The sequence below is a fragment of the Pelodiscus sinensis genome, chromosome 11, assembly GCF_049634645.1.
Source record: "Pelodiscus sinensis isolate JC-2024 chromosome 11, ASM4963464v1, whole genome shotgun sequence".
NCBI classification, from domain to species: domain Eukaryota; kingdom Metazoa; phylum Chordata; order Testudines; family Trionychidae; genus Pelodiscus; species Pelodiscus sinensis.
Window position 1 is genome coordinate 44,044,372 of NC_134721.1, and position 18,968 is coordinate 44,063,339.

Genomic DNA, 18,968 nt, shown 5'->3' on the forward strand with positions numbered 1-18,968 from the left:
CAAAGGGTTTGCTGCTGGGGTTAGCAAAGTGTTGCCTCTGAGCAAGGCTTCAAATCAGAGGTCTCTCCTCCCCCCGGCCCTTTGGGACACGAATCCCATGGGCTGGCCGCGGCCCCGCCCCGAACCCGGCAGGGGGGCTCGCCCGGCGGCTCCGAGACTTATTTCACGCTGTCAGCGGGGCGGCAGCCCCCCGCTGGGACTTATCTCCCGCCCCTTCCCGCCTCTGGGCGCCTGCGCGGCGGGTCGCGGTGAGTTGACGTCAGAGCCAGTGGGCGGGGCCGGAGGCGGATGCGCTCGTGGGGCCCGAACGTCCGGGCAGCGGAGGGGGGCGGGGCCGGACATGGCGTTGAGGCCCGGCCCGGGGGAAGATGAATAAGGGCTGGCTGGAGCTGGAGAGCGACCCCGGTGAGCGGGGGGGAGCACGGGGCAGGCTGAGCGGGGAGCGTTGGGGGCGGGGCAGGCTGGGGAGGGGCTTCGGGGCTGTGGAGGAGGGGCAGACTGTGAGGGAGCACGGGGGGAGGGGCAGGCTGGGGGGAGCACGGGGGGAGGGGCAGGCTGGGGCGAGCGTTGGGGGAGGGGAGGGGCAGGCTGGGGCGAGCGTTGGGGGAGGGGAGGGGCAGGCTGGGGGGGCATAGGGGCTGTGGAGGAGGGGCAGGCTGTGAGGGAGCACGGGGGGAGGGGCATAGGGGCTGTGGAGGAGGGGCAGACTGTGAGGGAGCACGGGGGGAGGGGCAGGCTGGGGGGAGCACAGGGGGAGGGGCATAGGGGCTGTGGAGGGGGGCAGGCTGTGAGGGAGCACGGGGGGAGGGGCAGGCTGGGGGGAGCACTGGGGGAGGGGCATAGGGGCTGTGGAGGAGGGGCAGACTGTGAGGGAGCACGGGGGGAGGGGCATAGGGGCTGTGGAGGAGGGGCAGACTGTGAGGGAGCACGGGGGGGAGGGGCAGGCTGGGGGGAGCACAGGGGGAGGGGCATAGGGGCTGTGGAGGGGGGCAGGCTGTGAGGGAGCACGGGGGGAGGGGCAGGCTGGGGGGAGCACTGGGGGAGGGGCATAGGGGCTGTGGAGGAGGGGCAGACTGTGAGGGAGCACGGGGGGCGTTGTGGGGGTAGCATAGGGGGTCGAGGGAGCTGCAGGCTGTGGGGTGGGGGAAATGGGGGCCTTTTGGGCCTCGGTAAAGGGAGGAACTGGGTAAGGCAGAGGTTGTGGAATGAGCAATTTCCCCCGAAATGGGATAGGACCTCACGAGGCAGTTAGGAAAAAGCCTTTTCCACAAGGCTGGAGCCCTGGTTTCTTGGGTCCCGCTCTGGTGAGAGTGACCCATCCGGTTGTTCTGTATCTATCTGTGTTGTGTTAAAATCCTACCTGGGCACTTACGTGGTACAGCAGCGCTTAGGCCGGTGCTTTCGGGAGTCCATGAATGGTGCCACCCCCCCCCCCCCACATCGACTGGGTGGTCCCCCAGTACGTTAGCTGCCCTAGCTACAGCTTCACACTGGGAGCCGTCTCCCCTAGCCCCCCATCTCTGTGTCCTTGCATTCCAGGATATAATCTCTCGTCTTGTACGTGTGGGAAACAGCAAGATACTCCTGGGAAAGATAAGAATGAAGACCAGTCTCCCAGCTCTCAGATCTAACTGACAAACTTCTTTCTTTGATGTATCTTCCCCATAATAAGTTCTCCTACTTCCACACAAATGTAAATACATGAAATATCCTAAAAATGGATCAAACTGCTCCTCCTCCTGATTGGGCAGAGAGAGAGAATGTCTCTTTTTAAATGCTTGGGAGGCTCCAGGTATGATGGAGTCATATCCCTTCCTAGATAGTTTGATGGCAGTAGTAGGTCAGTACCTTGATATGTAGGCTAGGGATGTTAAAATTAGATGAATCAACTAATCAAATAGCCAATGGAATTTCCATTGACTATTTGATTAGTCGAGAAGGGCGCTTCTGCTTTGAAGTGTAGCAAGAGCACACCCGGCGTATGTGTTCCCAGCAGGGGCCCTTGTGCATTTCAAAGATTAAAACACTGCATGGAGCCTGGGGCCAGTGGGGGACTCAGAGCCCCCCTGCTGGCCCGAGCTCCATGCTGTACTTCTGCTGTCCACGCTGCCCCTTCTTGCTCAAGAAAAACCCTCTTGCTCAATGCCGCTACGCTGATTATTTTCAGGAAGAACGGCATTACACAAGAGGGTTTTTCTTGCGCAAGAAGGGGCAGTGTAGATGCTCCTTCTGGAGCAAGAGCCTCTTCTGCAAAATGGCGGCTCATTAGGTATGCAAATGAGGCTCAGCGATATTCCATGCTTAGCCTCATTTGCATATTTCTGGCGCAAGATCGCACCAGCGTAGACATAGCCTTGTGGTTTCCTTCAAATTTGCCATGGGAGTCCTACTGCGCTAATCAGAAGAGAGGGGCAGAAATCCTCTGCATGCTTTGTGTGTAGCAGCGTGAGCTCAGCCAGAAGTAATCTCTGTCTTGTTCCCCTCCAGGTCTCTTCACCCTGTTGGTAGAAGATTTTGGTGAGTACAGGAGCCATTCTGCAGGGTTTAGTCTCAGACACGGACGCTGGCCGCCGTCAGCTGGTCTTGTCTCACTGATTCCTGCTCTCTTTTTTTTTTGTAGGAGTTAAAGGGGTGCAAGTTGAGGAAATCTACGATCTACAAAGCAAATGCCAGGGGTAAGTTACCAATCCGGGCAAACTTGCTGCGGTCGGTTGGCTTTGTAGACCCTGCTGTGCACTGCACAGTGATGTAGTGCTGTTCACTTTGACGCTAACGTGTGCTAGGGAGCTTTTCGTTTGCACCTGCATGGTCTACACACACTGCTGTATGTGCCGACATTAGTGGGTAGACGTGCCCTGAGAGTCTGGGAGCTCCCCGGGAGCAGTTTGGACGGGCCTGCCTGTTGCTGATCAGATGTCTACTGTGGTGTGTGTCATAGACAGGGAAGTTCTGAAAAGTATTTGGCCTGGCTTGGGAGGTAGGCTGTGTGGGCCATCTTCCTGCTTGGTCAGGAAGCGGAAGGGATGAGTTAAGTCACGGGATGGGGACTCCAGGCTGGTACCAGAATAACAGTGTGTATAGAGAGAGATCCAGCAGGGTCGTGGGATGGATTGCAGGGGTTTCATGTTTTCCGTCTTCTCCACTGGCACAGGCAGGTTGCAAACAGCGGCTGATGTGATTTTTCTTGGTGGTTAGTGTGACGGCGCGTTGGGGTTCCCCCGATCATGCAGCCCCGTCGCAGCAAGAACAGACTCTGCCAGCCAGTAGAACAGAGAGGGGTTATTGCTTCTCCAGGATACAGCCCAGCACAGACGTGATGTGTCCACCAGAGTCTGGGCCAGGCTGCCTCAGCCCCCGTGAGATGGGGTGCCTCGGCCTTTAGACTCCCAGACCCCCTCCGTAGTCTGTCTCCTTCATGATTCCCTCCCCCCAACACCTCAAGGTGTCCCCCGCTGGGCAGTGCTTACAGACAGAGGCCAGGAGGGGTCCTCCACGGCCCACAGCCAGCCCACGCACAGCAACCAGCAAGGTAGTGACACTAAATCACAGTTAGAAACAGTCCCATATCTAAGAGCGAGCCAGCAGGGTGCTGCCACAAAGCCAATGCCAGACCCTGCTCAGAAATGTTACGCTGCCAACCTAGCGTAGGACAGTGGGGGCGAGGACAGGCCCTTGCTGCCTTTAATGCCTCTCCTTTGTTTTCTTCCCGCCCGGTGTGGTTTAAACTGAAAAAGTCTCTGGTGTTTGAGTGCTCCAGCCTCTTCGCTTTTCTTTCCCCGCCAGCCCCGTGTACGGGTTCATCTTCCTCTTCAAATGGATTGAGGAGCGCCGGTCCCGCCGGAAGGTCTCCACCCTGGTGGACGAGACGTCGGTGATCGACGATGACATTGTCAATAATATGTTCTTTGCTCATCAGGTAGGGCAGCCAGGCGCGGCTCTCGGGATGCTGCTGGGGAGCGGGCGGCAAAGGCACTTCCATGCAGCCACACAATCTGTGGCAATCCAAACTGTGTCAGAATCAGGCAGGAATGGTCGCCAGGCATGCCGTGGCTGCCCCGGCGGGTAGAAAGCACAGTGCTGGGAGGTTGCATGCTCAGCCTAGATCAGGAGGCCTTGGCCCCGCTGTGGTTTGGCTCTGTTGTTCTTCTGTTTGGGGCACATTGAATTTGAGACGGCAGCCGATACCTGAGGGCTTTGGCAGGGGGGCCTGGGAGGTTTGGCAGACTGGACGGCGGTGATACGGGAAATGAACGCTCCCTGGATCACTCCTTCTCCCGTGATAGGAACGGTCTGAGAAATTGCTTGGGCGAGAGCGGCTCTTCGGAGCCCACTCAGCACAGCATTCGGGCTCCAGAGGTGCTGCTGTGTTTGGTGCAGTCCCCGGCTGCAGGTCAGCCTGGGGATGTGGCCCAGCCCTGCGGGAGAAGGGAGTTTAAATGAGCACTGCTCCGGCCCCCGAACGGTGTGGGCTGCAGCCTGCCACGGTGCCACACTTTCTGTAGGCTTTCCGTGGCTGCATACCTAGCGTCTGTCCTTGTGTGCTCCGGGCCAGTGTGGCAGAGCTGAGGGCGTTGTTACGGCAGAGGTCCAGTCTCAGCTGTCCAGTCTCAGCCCTGGCCTTTGCCGTGACCTGCTGCTCCCAAGGGTGCGGTGTGATCGACCTGAAGACGCTGACCCCCAGGGCCCTGGGGGTTGGGTCGGTGGGTTTCGGGTTCCAGGCAGCTGTGGTGCTGGGTTTCAATATCGGTCCCTGCCGGGCGCTGGGTTACATCCAGGAGATGGGGCTGCTGGAATGACCCGGTTCCATCGTCTGACTTGGTCTCTTTGCCCTGTAGCTGATTCCCAACTCCTGTGCCACCCACGCCTTGCTGAGCGTCCTCCTGAACTGCAGCAGTGTGGACCTGGGGCCGACGCTGAGTCGCATGAAGGATTTCACCAGGGGGTTCAGCCCAGAGGTCTGGTGTGGGCTGGGCTGGCCTGGGGAGGTGGGGGAGCAGCCGAGGGCGGCCACTTGCTTGTGGGGGGGAGGGAGGAATCATGATGTGTTTAAGGGAATGGTTCCTTGTGCCCCCCCCCATCCTATGTTCTTCCTAATCATGTCTCCTGAATCACTTGTAGTCTCCTTTGCTTGGGCCTCGCTCTGGGCTGTCCCCGAGGTCTGGAATATTCTCCAGACCTCCTCAGCCAAGCTCCCTCTGGCCTCCTCCAAGTGCTTCTCTCAGGCCTGTCCCTTCACATGCTTCCTTCCCCGCGGGCGTGTCCTCGCCCCCTCCTCGGGAACCGGCCCCGTCCCTTCCCTTGGGTTTGCTTCTCCAGGGTACGATCCGTTCTTGGAAAGCCCCGCATCAGTCTGTTAGCGAGGAGCCCATTGGTGTCCAGGGCAGGGGCTAGCGAGGAGCCCGATAATGAGGGGGGTGAGGAACCTGTTGATGAGGGGGGTGAGGAGCCCGTCGGTGGGGGGGGGGGGGGGGCGCGTGTCCAGAGGCAGGGGCTAGCGAGGAGTCTGATAACGGGGGGGCGTGTCCAGAGGCATGGGCTGGCAAGGAGCCTGGTAACGAGGGGTCGAGGAGCCTGTTGACGAGGGGGTGAGGAGCCCGTTGGTGCGGTGGGAGGAACCTGCGGATGAGGGGCAGGGCTGGGGTGCTGCGTTAGGGGACTCCAGCCATCCCGTCCCTCCGCCTCAGGGGTCTTGCTGCTCTGCCTTTGCTTTCTGCAGAGTAAAGGCTATGCCATTGGGAATGCTCCGGAGCTGGCCAAGGCCCATAACAGCCATGCCAGGTGAGTGTGGGCGCCCCCGCAGCGCTGCGCCCCGGGGAGGGGAGGCTGCTGCCGGCCTGACCTCTCGGAGGCGTTGCCTTGCAGGCCAGAGCCTCGGCACCTGCCGGAGAAGCAGAACGGAATCAGCGCCGTGCGCACCATGGAGGCTTTCCACTTCGTCAGTTACGTTCCCATCAAGGGGCGGCTCTTCGAGTTGGACGGGCTGAAGGTCTATCCCATCGACCACGGTAAGGGGCCCTGGCGCCTCCCCGATGTGCCTCCTCATCCGGCACCCGCTGTAGGAGAGTGTCCTGGTCTGGGGAGTTCTTCTCACGTCGGGGAGTTCGGGTTGCAGCTGAAATCAGCGTCCCTGGCGTAACGTCGGGGCGCAGCGCGGCAGCCGCTGCCTCCAGAGACAAGGGAGGAGCGGCCCTGGCAGCAGCACAGCATACAGCGAGGCCCACGAGGAAGGACCCCACACACCTACCTCCCCGCTATCGCTCTGTCCGGGCTGCCCAACACCTCGTCTCTTACCTGCTGCCAGTGCCTCCTTAGCAGTGTCCCACATGGGTTCTTAAACAGCGCAGCTCCTGTGGTGAGCCCCGCCCCGCCCTTCTTCTCGTGCCAGCCCTGTCCTGGGGCACTCGCTGCTGTTGCAGGTGTCCGAGGAGAGGCTGGCGCTGGGGCTGAATTGGTAGCTCGGATTCCGTGTCGCTCGCCGTTCCGGGGCAGCGCTCAGAGGTGTACGGGGAGGAGGGGAAGTGCCTGAAGGGGCACTGAGATCCCACTCCTGTTCGTGGTGCAGGGAGAACGGGGCTTCTCTGCCTGTTGGGAGGGTGTAAATCTGTGTCCTTTCGAAGCTTTGGGCTTTTTGACTCTGCAATCGGAACGACCTCTGCTCACTTCCACTAGAGCAGGCTGCAAGCGAGGCTCTCGCCTGACAGAAGGAGCGGTGGACAATCCACCCTGCAAATGGCAAACACGCTGTAAGGCCACGGCTGGACTTACCCGCGGATCAGTGCTCCAGAGGGCGAGCCTTTGGCATTTGATTTAGCAGGTCTAGTAAAGACCCGCTAAGTTGAACACCGAGGGCGCCACCTTGAGGCCGGTGCTGCTCCTCGTGAGGAGTAAGGGATGTTGACTGGAGTGTTTCTGCCATCGACCTCCCACTGTGGGGACGGTGCCGAAGTTCGAACCGAGGTCCAGCTGACGTCGCTGGAGCTGTGTGTCTTTGAAGTATCTCCGGTGTGGACCTGGCTTGCCTGCCTCTCTGGCTCCCAGCACATATCCCAGCCTGGCTGGGAGCAGGAGGTGACGGGCGGTGTGTAGCCATAGGCCCCAGTTGGGGACGTTGGCCCAGGCTTAGAGAGATGGGAGTGGGTCCCCTGTCCCGGCGGGACTTGCTAATGGGACGGATTGCTCAGAAGGTGCCACTCGCCCTGTGAGTTGCTGGAGCCAAGCGGCGAGCTGCTGTGCTGGCCCGGTGCGAACGGGCATCTCGGCCTGCCCGACTAATGTGCTTTCTCTGCATTCCCAGGGCCGTGGGCTGAGGATGAGGAGTGGACGGATAAAGCCAGGAGAGTGATCATGGAGCGAATCGGCCTGGCCACCGCAGGGTAAGTGCTTGGCAGAAGCGGGGGTGGCTTCCCCCCCCCCACTGCAGGGGTTTTGCGGTCCGGTGGCTCGGGGCACGCGTGAGCCCTGGCTTCCCCCGGTGGCGGGGAAGGGCCAGCAAGCGCCGGAGCGGCGAGAGGCGTTATGGATAGCAATAGAATCGCTATGGATAGTAATTCCATGCTCCAATAATAAGACATTAGCAGTAGGGATATATTACCGACCACCTGACCAGGACAGCGATACTGACATTGAAATGCTGAGGGAGATTAGAGAGGCTACCAAAATAAAGAACTCTATAATAATGGGGATTTTAATTACCCCCATATTGACTGGATACATGTCACCTCAGGAAGAGAAGCTGAGATAAAATTTCTCAATGCCTTAAATGACTGCTTCGTAGAGCAGCTGGTGCAGGAACCCACAAGGGGAGAGGCAATTCTCGATTTAGTCCTGAGTGGAGCACAGGATCAGGTCCAGGATATAATGGTTACAGGACCGCTTGGGAATAGTGACCATAATATAATAACATTCAACATTCCTGTGGTGGGAAGAACACCTCAGCAGTCCAGCACCCTGGCATTTAATTTCAAAAAGGGGAATTACACAAAAATGAGGAGGTTAGTTAAACAGAAATTAAAAGGCACAGTGACTAGAGCCAAATCCCTGAAAGCTGCATGGAAACTTTTTAAAGACACCATAATAGAGGCCCAACTTAAATGTATACCAAAAATTAAAAAACATAGCAAGAGACCTAAAAAAGAGTCACCGTGGCTTAACCGCCATGTAAAAGAAGCAGTGAGGGACAAAAAGGTATCTTTTAAGAAGTGGAAGTCCAATCCTAGTGAGATAAATAGAAAGGAACATAAACACTGTCAAATCAAGTGTAAAAATGTAATAAGAAAAGCAAAAAAAGATTTTGAGGAACAGCTAGCCAAAAACTCAAAAAGAAATAACAAAATATTTTTTAAGTACATTAGAAGCAGGAAGCCTGCTAAAAAACCTGTGGGTCTTCTAGATGATCGAGCTATAAAAGGAGCAATCAAGGACGATAAAGCCATTGCGGAGAAACTAAATGATTTCTTTGCTTCAGTCTTCACGGCTGAGGACGTTGGGGAGATTCCTGAATCTGCATCGTCCTTTGTGGGTGATGAATCTGAGGAACTGTCCTAGATTAAAGTGTCATTAGAGGAGGTTTTAGAACAAATAGAAAAACTTAATGTTAACAAATCTCCGGGACCGGATGGCATTCATCCAAGGGTTCTAAAAGAACTCAAATGGGAAATTGCTGAGCTATTATCTGTGGTTTGTAACCTATCCCTTAAATCGGCTTCCATACCTAATGACTGGAAGGTAGCCAACGTGACACCAATATTTAAAAAGGGCTGTAAAGGTGATCCTGGCAATTACAGACCGGTAAGTCTAACTTCAGTACCAGGCAAATTAGTTGAAACAATAGTAAAGAATAAAATTGTGAAGCATGTAGAAGAGCATAATTTATTGGACAAAAGTCAACATGGTTTCTGTAAAGGGAAATCCTGTCTTACTAATCTATTAGAGTTCTTTGACGGGGTTAACAAACATGCAGACAAGGGGGATCCAGTAGATATAATATACGTGGATTTTCAGAAAGCCTTTGACAATGTCCCTCACCAAAGGCTCTTGTGTAAATTACATGGCCATGGGATAAGAGGGAAGGTCCTTTCTTGGACTGAGAACTGGTTAAAAGACAGGAAACAAAGGGTAGGAATAAATGGTAAATTTTCAGATTGGAGAGGGGTAACTAGTGGTGTACCCCAAGGATCAGTCCTGGGACCAATCCTTTTCAACTTATTCATAAATGATCTGGGGAAAGGGGTAAGCAATGAGGTAGTAAAGTTTGCAGATGATATAAAACTGTTTAGGATAGTCAAGGCAGAAGCAGACTGTGAGGGACTCCAAGAAGATCTCACCAAACTGAGTGATTGGGCAACAAAATGGCAAATGAAATTTAATGTGGATAAGTGTAAAGTAATGCACATCGGGGAAAATAACCCCAACTATACGTACAGTATGATGGGGGCTAATTTGGCTACGACAAATCAGGAAAGGGATCTTGGAGTTATCGTGGACAGTTCTCTGAAAACTTCCACACAGAGTGCAGCGGCGGTCAAAAAGGCAAATAGGATGCTAGGAATTATTAGGAAAGGGATAGAAAATAAGACCCAGAATATCTTACTGCCCCTGTATAAAACTATGGTACACCCACATCTGGAATACTGTGTACAGATGTGTTCTCCTCACCTCAAAAAAGATATTTTGGCCTTGGAAAGGGTTCAGAAAAGGGCAACTAAAATGATTAGGGGTTTGGAACGGGTCCCATATGAGGAGAGGTTAAAGCGACTGGGACTTTTCAGTTTAGAAAAGAGGAGACTGAGGGGGGATATGATAGAGGTCTATAAAATCATGAGTGGTGTGGAGAGGGCCGATAAAGAAAAGTTATTTATTAGTTCCCTAAATAGAAGAACTAGAGGACACCAAATGAAATTAATGGGTAGCAGGTTTAAAACTAATAAAAGAAAATTCTTCACACAGCGTGTAGTCAACCTGTGGAACTCCTTGCCAGAGGAGGCTGTGAAGGCTAGGACTATAACAGAGTTTAAAGAGAAGCTAGATAATTTCATGGAGGTTAGGTCCATAAAAGGCTATTAGCCAGGGGATAAAATGGTGTCCTTGACCTCTGTTTGTCAGAGGCTGGAGAGGGATGGCAGGAAACAAATCGCTTGATCATTTTCTTCGGTCCACCCTCTCTGGGGCACCTGGTGCTGGCCACTGTTGGCAGACAGGATACTGGGCTAGATGGACCTTTGGTCTGACCCAGTACGGCCGTTCTTATGTTCTTATGTTCTTATGAGCCTGCGTGTCGGAGAGGCAGACGCCAGCTCGCCCTGCGCCGTGGCGTTGCCAGAGGGGCGAGAACGGGGGGGGGGGTCTTCCCTCGTGCAGGTTTCTGGATGGGGTCTCGGTGTCTTGCTTGCCTGGTGTTGCTGACGGGGGCCTGCAGAGGGGCCCAGCTGATCGCAGAGGCCAAGCGGCCGGGTAGCTCTCCCACTCGATGGCTCAGGGTGTGGTGTGGCAGCTGCTGGGTTTCCGCCTGGGGGAAGGGCCTGGCGGGCTCGTGGGCCCTGCCGGCTGGAGGCCAGCCAGCGGTGTTGTGGTGTCAGATGCGGCTTGGGAAGGGGGGGACCTTCGGACATCCCCCTGGGAACAGGAAACCGCTCTGCTCCCAAAGCGGCTGTGGCAAGGCTGAACGGGAGCTGCCCTTTCCCAGCCCACCCATCTCCCGCCGGAGCCCTGGGCTGCGGAAGGCGTGCTCTTCCGTGACTTAGGAGGTGGTCCCCAGGAACCCCAGCCCTGCCAGCACGCAGCGTGAGCGCGGTTCCCTCTTCCCGGCGTGCTGCCGCTTGGACGAATCGTTAGCACTTTGCGGCTGCCTACCCAGGCTGGGGGTCTGATGCCTCCCAGCAGCCCCGGCGGGCAGGAAGGGGACTCGCAGGAGTGCGGTGAGGGGAGTGCCCCGTCGAGAGGCAGACTAGAAATCCACAGCGCAGGCAGGCTGGGAGCCGATGCCTCTGCGGCGTAGGAACGACCCTTCCTTGCCAGCCACGGCTTCGGAGACGCGAGCGGCGGTGGCCACAGCTGGGTGGGTTTTCCCCTCCGTACCAGGCGAGTTTAGATTGCCCCGGGTTCCTGCCCCTGCCTGGCAGCGAGGAGGTACCGGCTGGGGCAGGGCGCCAGGGGCCGCGTTGCGAAGCCCAGACAAGGTGACTCGAAGTCGGTCTGTCCTCCGCGGAACGCCGTGTGAACCGGCAGGCGCCCGCTGCTGGCGGCCTGTACCTCGCGTCACGCGCCGGGGGTGCGCCGGGCTAACGTGCCGGGGCATTGCTGCAGGGAGCCGTACCACGACATCCGCTTCAACCTGATGGCGGTGGTGCCCGACCGGAGGATGAAGTACGAAGCGAGGCTGCACGTCCTGAAGATGAACAGGCAGACTGTGCTGGAGGCCCTGCAGCAGGTAGGGGACCTGTGGGCAGCTTGGCGCCGCTGTCCCTGTCCCAGGGTGTGCGGGCTGGGACCCCGGCTGGGTCCGTGCGCTCTGCCTCCTTCCTGGAGTTGTCCCACGTGCCTGCTGTCCCTGCCCCACGTCTCCCAGGTGGGTCTCTGACCCAGGGCCATTCAGCCCAGTGGCCGGTCCCTTCTCTCCCGGCAGAAGTGGCCGCTGCTTTTCCTGGGCGCTGGGGGATTGGCTCAGCCGTATGGGTTCCCCTCCTCCCCGCCCCGACGCCGCGCAGCACCCGTCTTGGCAGGCGGGGCCTGATCCTCTCTTGCTTTCCAGCTCATCCGGGTAACTCAGCCGGAGCTGATCCAGACCCAGAAGTCCCAGGAGTCTCAGGCGGCCGAGGAGTCCAAGCCAGCCGGCAGCAAGGCCTGTGCAGCACCGGAGACGAGCAGAGCCCAGCCGACCCCGGAGAGCTCGCACCCCGGTACGGGATTCGCTCTGTGCAAAGCACCCGGGGCCCTTGTGCGGGATGGAGCAGAGTTGCCTTGACCTCCAGCGTGCAGCTCCCTGGGCTGTCCCAGGGCCTCGGGTGGTGGCTTCCCTCGGCCCTGGGCCCAGGCCCGCAGTCAGCGTGTGCTGGCCAGGCCCTGCCATGGGCTGGGCTGCAGAGTTTGAGGAGGGTGGCGCTTGTGCCGGGTGCACTCTTGCTGTCAGCTGCGTACTGGCTGGCGAAGGGCGGGGGGCTCTGGAGAGGCAGGAGAGCTGCCACCGGGGGCGGGAGCCAGGTGATCGAGGAGCATCTCGAATCCAAGGCGCTGGCGTCCCCGGGGGAAGCTGCTCTCTGACGCAGGGCGTGCGTTACAGACGGCGCTGAGGACTCGACGGGCCAGGGCCACCCCGCCTCTGCGCAGAGCCTGCCCCACAGGTCCAAGGTGGGAGCCAAGGCCCCTGGGAGCTGCCTCAACGGGGCTCCCGCAAATCCCAACCCCATCGTGCAGCGACTCCCGGCCTTTCTGGATAACCACAACTACGCCAAGTCGCCCATGCAGGTACGCGAGGCTGGGCCGGCTCCCCGCCGGGGCGGCAGGCCAGGGCGGGGCAGTGACCCGGGCTCTCCGTCCGGGGGAATAGCACTTGGGAACCCTTTCTCCCCTCTGGCTCCAGCCGAGGGGTCCTAGGGCCATTGGCCCGTACCAGCAGCAGAGCAGGCTGTACACACCGAGAGGAGCCCATGCTAATGGAGGGGGTGCTCAGCTCCCACGGAGCTGTTAAGTCTCGCTTGTGGCCCCGGCGGCCGCGTGGCTGGGTGCTGGCTTACGTGGCCAGTGGGACCGTGCTCGGGGCACGTTGGTTTCCCCCGGGTGCTGTGGGCAAATGAAAGCCGCAGCACGGGTCTTTGGTCCCAAGCCTCAGTGGATTCATGTTCGGCTGCACCTGGTGGTGCCCAGGGCAAGTCTGGGCTGCATGCAGGGGTGGTGCCCTCTATGGAGAGCGCCGGGTTGACTCCCTGCCCCAGAAAGGGGCCCCCAGGTTGCAGCCCTGCCGGCCTGAGGCCAGTGCTGAAGTGTCCAAGGAGGGCTGGCTGCGTGCGGCCCCAGCAGTAGTAAGCGGGTGTGTGTTGCAGGAGGAGGAGGACCTGGCCGCAGGGGTGGGCCGGAGCCGGGTTCCCGTTCACCAGCACTACTCCGATGACGAGGACGACTACGACGACGAGGAGGAGGAAGTTTGTAGCGCTGCCGCGGCCATCAGGTAAGGGATGCAGCCAAGAGCCCAGGTTGCCGGGAACGTGCGGCCCGGCTTTCGCTGCCGCATGGCGCTCACCCAGCAGGGGGCGAATCCCCCCTTCCTCCCCGGCCTGCCAGCTCTGAGTGAGGCAGGAGGCATCGAGGGAACCGTTTCAGCAGCTTGGGACCATATGGGATGAGAGGGAAGGTCCTATCTTGGATTGAGAACTGGTTAAAAGACAGGAAACAAAGGGTAGGAATAAATGGTAAATTTTCAGATTGGAGAGGGTGTACCCCAAGGGTCAGTCCTGGGACCAATCCTTTTCAACTTATTCATAAATGATCTGGAGAAAGGGGTAAGCAGTGAGGTGGTAAAGTTTGCAGATGATACCAAGCTGTTTAGGATAGTCAAGACAGAAGCAGACTGTGAGGGACTCCAAAAAGTTCTCACCAAACTGAGTGATTGGGCAACAAACTGGCAAATGAAATTTAATGTGGATAAGTGTAAAGTAATGCACATCGGGAAAAATAACCCCAACTATACGTACAGTATGATGGGGGCTAATTTGGCTATGACAAATCAGGAAAGAGATCTTGGAGTTATCGTGGACAGTTCTCTGAAAACTTCCACACAGTGTGCAGCGGTGGTCAAAAAGGCAAATAGGATGCTAGGAATTATTAGGAAAGGGATAGAAAATAAGACCCAGAATATCTTACTGCCCTTGTATAAAACTATGGTACGCCCACATCTTGAATACTGTGTACAGATGTGGTCTCCTCACCTCAAAAAAGATATTTTGGCCTTGGAAAGGGTTCAGAAAAGGGCAACTAAAATGATTAGGGGTTTGGAACGGGTCCCATATGAGGAGAGGTTAAAGCGACTGGGACTTTTCAGTTTAGAAAAGAGGAGACTGAGGGGGGATATGATAGAGGTCTATAAAATCATGAGTGGTGTGGAGAGGGTGCATAAAGAAAAGTTATTTATTAGTTCCCATAGTAGAAGAACTAGAGGTCACCAAATGAAATTACTGGGGAGCAGGTTTAAAACTAATAAAAGAAAGTTCTTCTTCACACATCGTGTAGTCAACCTGTGGAACTCCTTGCCAGAGGAGGCTGTGAAGGCTAGGAGTATAACAGAGTTTAAAGAGAAGCTAGATAATTTCATGGAGGTTAGGTCCATAAAAGGCTATTAGCCAGGGGATAAAATGGTGTCCCTGGCCTCTGTTTGTCAGAGGCTTGAGAGGGATGGCAGGAGACAAATTGCTTGATCATTGTCTTTGGTCCACCCCCTCCGGGGCTCTTGGTGCTGGCCACTGTTGGCAGACAGGATACTGGGCTAGATGGACCTTTGGTCTGACCCAGGACGGCCGTTCTTATGTTCTTATCTTATGACCCACGGCTCCAGCCGAGCGGGGCCACGTGTGCTGGCTGGGAGCAAGAGGCAGCCCTGGTGGCCAGGGGGCTGGCGAAAGAAGCTTCACAGCTTCCAGCCCTGCTCACCCGCCCCGTGCCGGGCCTCGGCCCAGGGGCCTGCCCGTCGGGGTGGGAGCCCCAGGGCTGCCAGAAAGGCCCCCGAGAACTTGGCGATAAGGCAAGTGCCCCGGCTTAGAGGGCGGCTTCGAAATCTTTGCTTCCCCCGCCTGCGAAATCCCCGGTGGTTCTGGCAGGCACCGGGAGGCTCCGTCCCGGAGGTTGGGGGGCTCCGAACTCCTTCGAGCCGCGGGGCAGAAGTAGCATTCGCTGGTGGAAAGGGCTTGCGAGCTCCGCCCCGTGGACGCTGCTAGAGGGCTGGGTCGTAGTGCCGCCTTCCTGGACAGTGAAGGGAAAACTCTGGTCTCGTCGGTGCCTAGACCAGCGGGAGGGGGGAGGCGGGGGCGGTCTGCTGGACAAGCACTGGCTCCGCTGGGTGTCACTTGGCGCGTGGCTCTCACGAAGCTACGCCAGCCGAACTGCCCGGTGTCCCCCCCGCTGCCCCTCTGCCGCGGTCGCTATTTCCATGCGCTGGGTGCTGCGCACGGCCATGCCGAGCAGCTAACGGCCTGTCCCGTTGCGTGCGCGAAGCGGCTCCCTCCGCCCTGCCTGGGTGAATTCGCTGGGGCGGTGCCTCCTGCCGCTCCTTGCCGGCCGGGCTCAACGCGGTCTGTCCGGGCCCGGTGCCTCCTGCCGCTCCTTGCCGGCCGGGCTCAACGCGGTCTGTCCGGGCCCGGTGCCTCCTGCCGCTCCTTGCCGGCCGGGCTCAACGTGGTCTGTCCGGGCCCGGTGCCGCCTGCCGCTCCTTGCCGGCCGGGCTCAACGTGGTCTGTCCGGGCCCGGTGCCGCCTGCCGCTCCTTGCCGGCCGGGCTCAACGTGGTCTGTCCGGGCCCGGTGCCGCCTGCCGCTCCTTGCCGGCCGGGCTCAACGTGGTCTGTCCGGGCCCGGTGCCGCCTGCCGCTCCTTGCCGGCCGGGCTCAACGCGGTCTGTCCGGGCCCGGTGCCGCCTGCTGCTCCTTGCCGGCCGGGCTCAACGCGGTCTGTCCGGGCCCGGTGCCGCCTGCTGCTCCTTGCCGGCCGGGCTCAACGCGGTCTGTCCGGGCCCGGTGCCGCCTGCTGCTCCTTGCCGGCCGGGCTCAACGCGGTCTGTCCGGGCCCGGTGCCGCCTGCTGCTCCTTGCCGGCCGGGCTTAACGCGGTCTGTCCGGGCCCGGTGCCGCCTGCCGCTCCTTGCCGGCCGGGCTCAATGCAGTCTGTCCCCCGGGCAGGTACAAGCGGAAGGGGCAGGGGAAGCCGGGGCTGGGGGCTGGGGCTGCCGACAGCCAGCTCTCCGTGCTTCAGCCCAACACCATCAACGTCCTGGCGGAGAAGCTCACCGAGTCCCAGAAGGACCTCTCCATCCCCCTCTCCATCAAGACGGGGGGTGGGGGCGCCGCCGTGGCCGTGGCGGCCCACTCACAGCCCTCACCCACGCCCAGCAATGAGAGCACGGACACGGCCTCCGAGATCGGCAGCGCCTTCAACTCCCCGCTGCGCTCCCCCATCCGCTCGGCCAACCCCACCCGGCCCTCCAGCCCCGTCGCCTGCCACCTCTCCAAGGTGCTCTTCGGGGAGGAGGAGAGCCTGCTGCGTGTGGACTGCATGCGCTACAACCGGGCCGTGAGGGACCTGGGGCCCCTCGTCAGCACTGGCCTGCTGCACCTCTCCGAGGAGGGTGTGTGCGGCCCGCTCAGCGCCACAGGTAGGCCGGGGAGGGGGAGCCCCTGGCAGGGGTGGGGTGAGGTGCGGTGGCTCTGTGCTGACTCTCCCGGCCTGCCCAGATGGGGGGAAAAGCTCCCCTCCCGCCGGCAGGCAGAGCGAGGAGGCCCCGGCTGCTGTGAGGGCGGACGAGAAGGAGGCGAGCGAGCCAGGCGACAGCAGAGAGAAGGTGGCGCTCTGCCGGCCCAGTGACCACCCTTGTGGGGAGAAGTATTCGCCCAAGGTGAGTGCCCCACGTCCACGGGGCGGGGCCGGCCAGAGCTGCTTTCTGTGGGCGGGCGGCGGGGCTAATGCTGGGTGCTAGAGCCAGCGCCTGGCACGCTCCCGCCGGTAGCCTGCCCTGTCTGCGGGCTGGGCTTCACAGCTGGCCTCGGGGGCGCGTCCCTGGCGCAGGACACTGGCTTGTTCTGTGGCTGGGGGGGAGCTGTGTGCACTGGGGCCAGGGCCGTTTGTCCTGTGCTCGCGCTCACCGGGCCCTGCCGCGTGGGACGTCCCCGCAAGAGCCGCATGCTGGCGCCCTGGCTCTGGGCCCTCCCCGACTCGGGAGCCGTCCCACAGACCGGCCCTGTGCAGCTGTCCGGCGGGGCCTTCCCTTCCCCCGTCCCAGGCCCCGCGCCGCACTGGGCAGGGGGCTCACGCTCTGCTCGGCTCTGCCAGGAGCTGCTGGCGCTGCTGAAGTGCGTGGAAGCCGAGATTGTGAACTACGAGGCCTGCCTGAAGGAGGAGGTGGAAAAGAGGAAGAAGTTCAAGGTGCGCTGGCTGGGGGCTTCGCTGGAGCCGCTGGGAGGAAAGCCGCTTCGGAGCGGCGGGGGAGACTCCTTGGGGAGGGTGGTCTCAGCCTGCCCTCTCCTTCCAGCGGGGAAGGGGGCCTGTCAGCCAGCAGCCCCACCCTGGGGAGGCTGACGCCCACAGGAGAAGCGCTGGGCTCGCCCGGCTGCCTAGCAGAATTCCTCCAGCCCCGCTCGGCCGGTTCTGCCCTCGGCCGTGCTCCCGAGGGCAGGGGTTTCCCGGGAAGCGCTGTGGAGCGGAACTTCCTGCCCGCCCCTCCTCGGTACCCGCTGCCCTTGGAGCCGGCCCCTTGCCCCCCTTTTTACAGGCCCCCTCCCTGTCCGAGCCCGTCAGTCCAGGCAGTGGCCAGAAGCTGGGGTTGGGGGGCTGACCCTGGCTGTGGTCTGCAGGGCTGGGTCAGGTGTGGGGCTCCCTGGGCCTGCCCAGGAGGCAGCGTTCACCTGGCGTTTCCCTTCCTTTGCCTCTCAGATCGACGACCAGAGAAGAACCCACAACTACGACGAGTTCATCTGCACCTTCATCTCCATGCTGGCTCAGGAAGGTGAGGCTGGCCGCTTCCCTGGGCACCCGTGTGCGGGCTTCTGCCAGCTGGGGAACCCTACAATGGGCGGGGCCGAGGGGGGGCGGGTGTCCCCGGGAGGTGGCTGAGCGGAGCAGGGGCTTGTTCTGAGCCAGTCCCTGGCGTCTGCCCTGCAGGCATGCTGGCCAGCCTTGTGGAGCAGAACATCTCGGTGCGCAGGCGGCAAGGCGTCAGCATCGGGCGTCTGCACAAGCAGAGGAAGCCGGACCGCCGGAAACGCTCCCGGCCCTACAAAGCCAAGCGCCAGTAGCCGGGAGGGGAGCAGAGATGCCAGCGCTCGGCCCAGGGAGACGGACCCAACGGGAACGCCGGGGCTGGCTCGCCCCTTGCTGGAATAGAGCCGGCGCCCACCCCGTGAGAGATGGGATCGGGTTGGCACCCTGGGCCTGGTGGAGGCTGGGGGGCAGCGATGGGCTCGCCTGCTAGCAGGGAAGAGGCAGGCTCCTGTCCGCGCTGTGGCGGGCCTGTGCTGAGGCTCGAGCTGCCCAGCGCCTGACCCACGTTGCTGCTGTCCCCCGGCCCCGTGGCTCTCGGGTGCGAGTGTCCATGTGGGGGCAGGGTTCCGGGGACAGGCTGGACGTCCCCCCCGGCAGTGACTGCAGAAGGCGGGTTTTCTCCAAGCCCGGCGGGGGCTTGCCGGCGCGGCCGGAAGGGAACACACAAGGTTCAATGCCGCCCCTCGCCCTGGCGTTCCGGGGGCAGCTGCATGTGGAAGCTGCTTGGCCTCCGGGCACAACTGGATTTACCAGCCCGCCTGTTTGCCCCGAGCGTGCCCGTGTGCTGAAACCAGGGCTGGGCTCCTGCTGCATGGGCCGGGCCGGGCTGTAACTAGCAGCCCTCTAGGAAAGAATAAAGCTGTCCCCGCCCAGGGCTGGTTAACGGTCCAGAGGACGGAGGCTGCTGTGCCTAGAAACTATCTTCCAGTGCCTTAGCTGGGGTGCGGAGTGGGAAGAGAAGGGAGCAGGCCAAGGTTGGGAAAACAGCTGTTTATTTACAGGGGGCAGCCAGAGCGGGGTTACCACCAGCCAGTCGGCACCCCCCACCCTGGTGGCCTAGAAGTCCAGAGCACAGATCAGGGCCACGCCCCGCTTGATCCAGTGGCGCTGGGCCTTGCTGCTGGGGATCTCCACGGCGATCACGTAGTTGGTGGAATGGCCAGTTGTGGACAGGGTCCCTGCCAGGGAAAGGGGCAAAGATGTAGGGGAGTGCGACCCTGGGGCTGGTCGCTTTCCAACCC

At 60.0% G+C, this 18,968-nt stretch overlaps 2 protein-coding genes across 8 annotated transcripts in view; one reads left to right on the forward strand and one right to left on the reverse strand.

Moving 5' to 3' along the window:
* Positions 1 to 277: 277 nt before the first annotated feature.
* On the forward strand, positions 278 to 18,917 carry BAP1 (BRCA1 associated deubiquitinase 1). Of its 4 annotated transcripts, none has more exons than XM_075939497.1 (17): positions 278 to 405; positions 2,488 to 2,517; positions 2,621 to 2,675; positions 3,784 to 3,916; positions 4,836 to 4,985; positions 5,717 to 5,778; positions 5,863 to 6,005; positions 7,295 to 7,373; positions 11,302 to 11,425; positions 11,747 to 11,894; positions 12,275 to 12,459; positions 13,035 to 13,159; positions 15,873 to 16,345; positions 16,425 to 16,585; positions 17,020 to 17,112; positions 17,620 to 17,692; positions 17,848 to 18,917. In XM_075939497.1, the coding sequence occupies exons 1-17, from the start codon at positions 369 to 371 to the stop codon at positions 17,979 to 17,981; spliced, it is 2,205 nt and encodes a 734-aa protein (XP_075795612.1). In that variant the 5' UTR covers positions 278 to 368; the 3' UTR covers positions 17,982 to 18,917. The 4 variants fall into 4 exon arrangements, with proteins under 4 accessions (XP_075795612.1, XP_075795613.1, XP_075795614.1 ...); XM_075939498.1 differs by having other exon boundaries at positions 4,836 to 4,955; XM_075939499.1 differs by lacking the exon at positions 278 to 405 and adding an exon at positions 1,213 to 1,304.
* Positions 18,703 to 18,968, reverse strand: part of DNAH1 (dynein axonemal heavy chain 1) — a 140,351-nt gene continuing 140,085 nt past the window's right edge. For all 4 annotated transcript variants that reach the window (XM_075939493.1, XM_075939495.1, XM_075939492.1 and 1 more), the window contains exon 79: positions 18,703 to 18,905. In XM_075939493.1, coding sequence (XP_075795608.1) covers positions 18,784 to 18,905 — 122 coding nt within the window. In that variant the 3' untranslated portion in view covers positions 18,703 to 18,783. The remainder of the gene's footprint in view (positions 18,906 to 18,968) is intronic.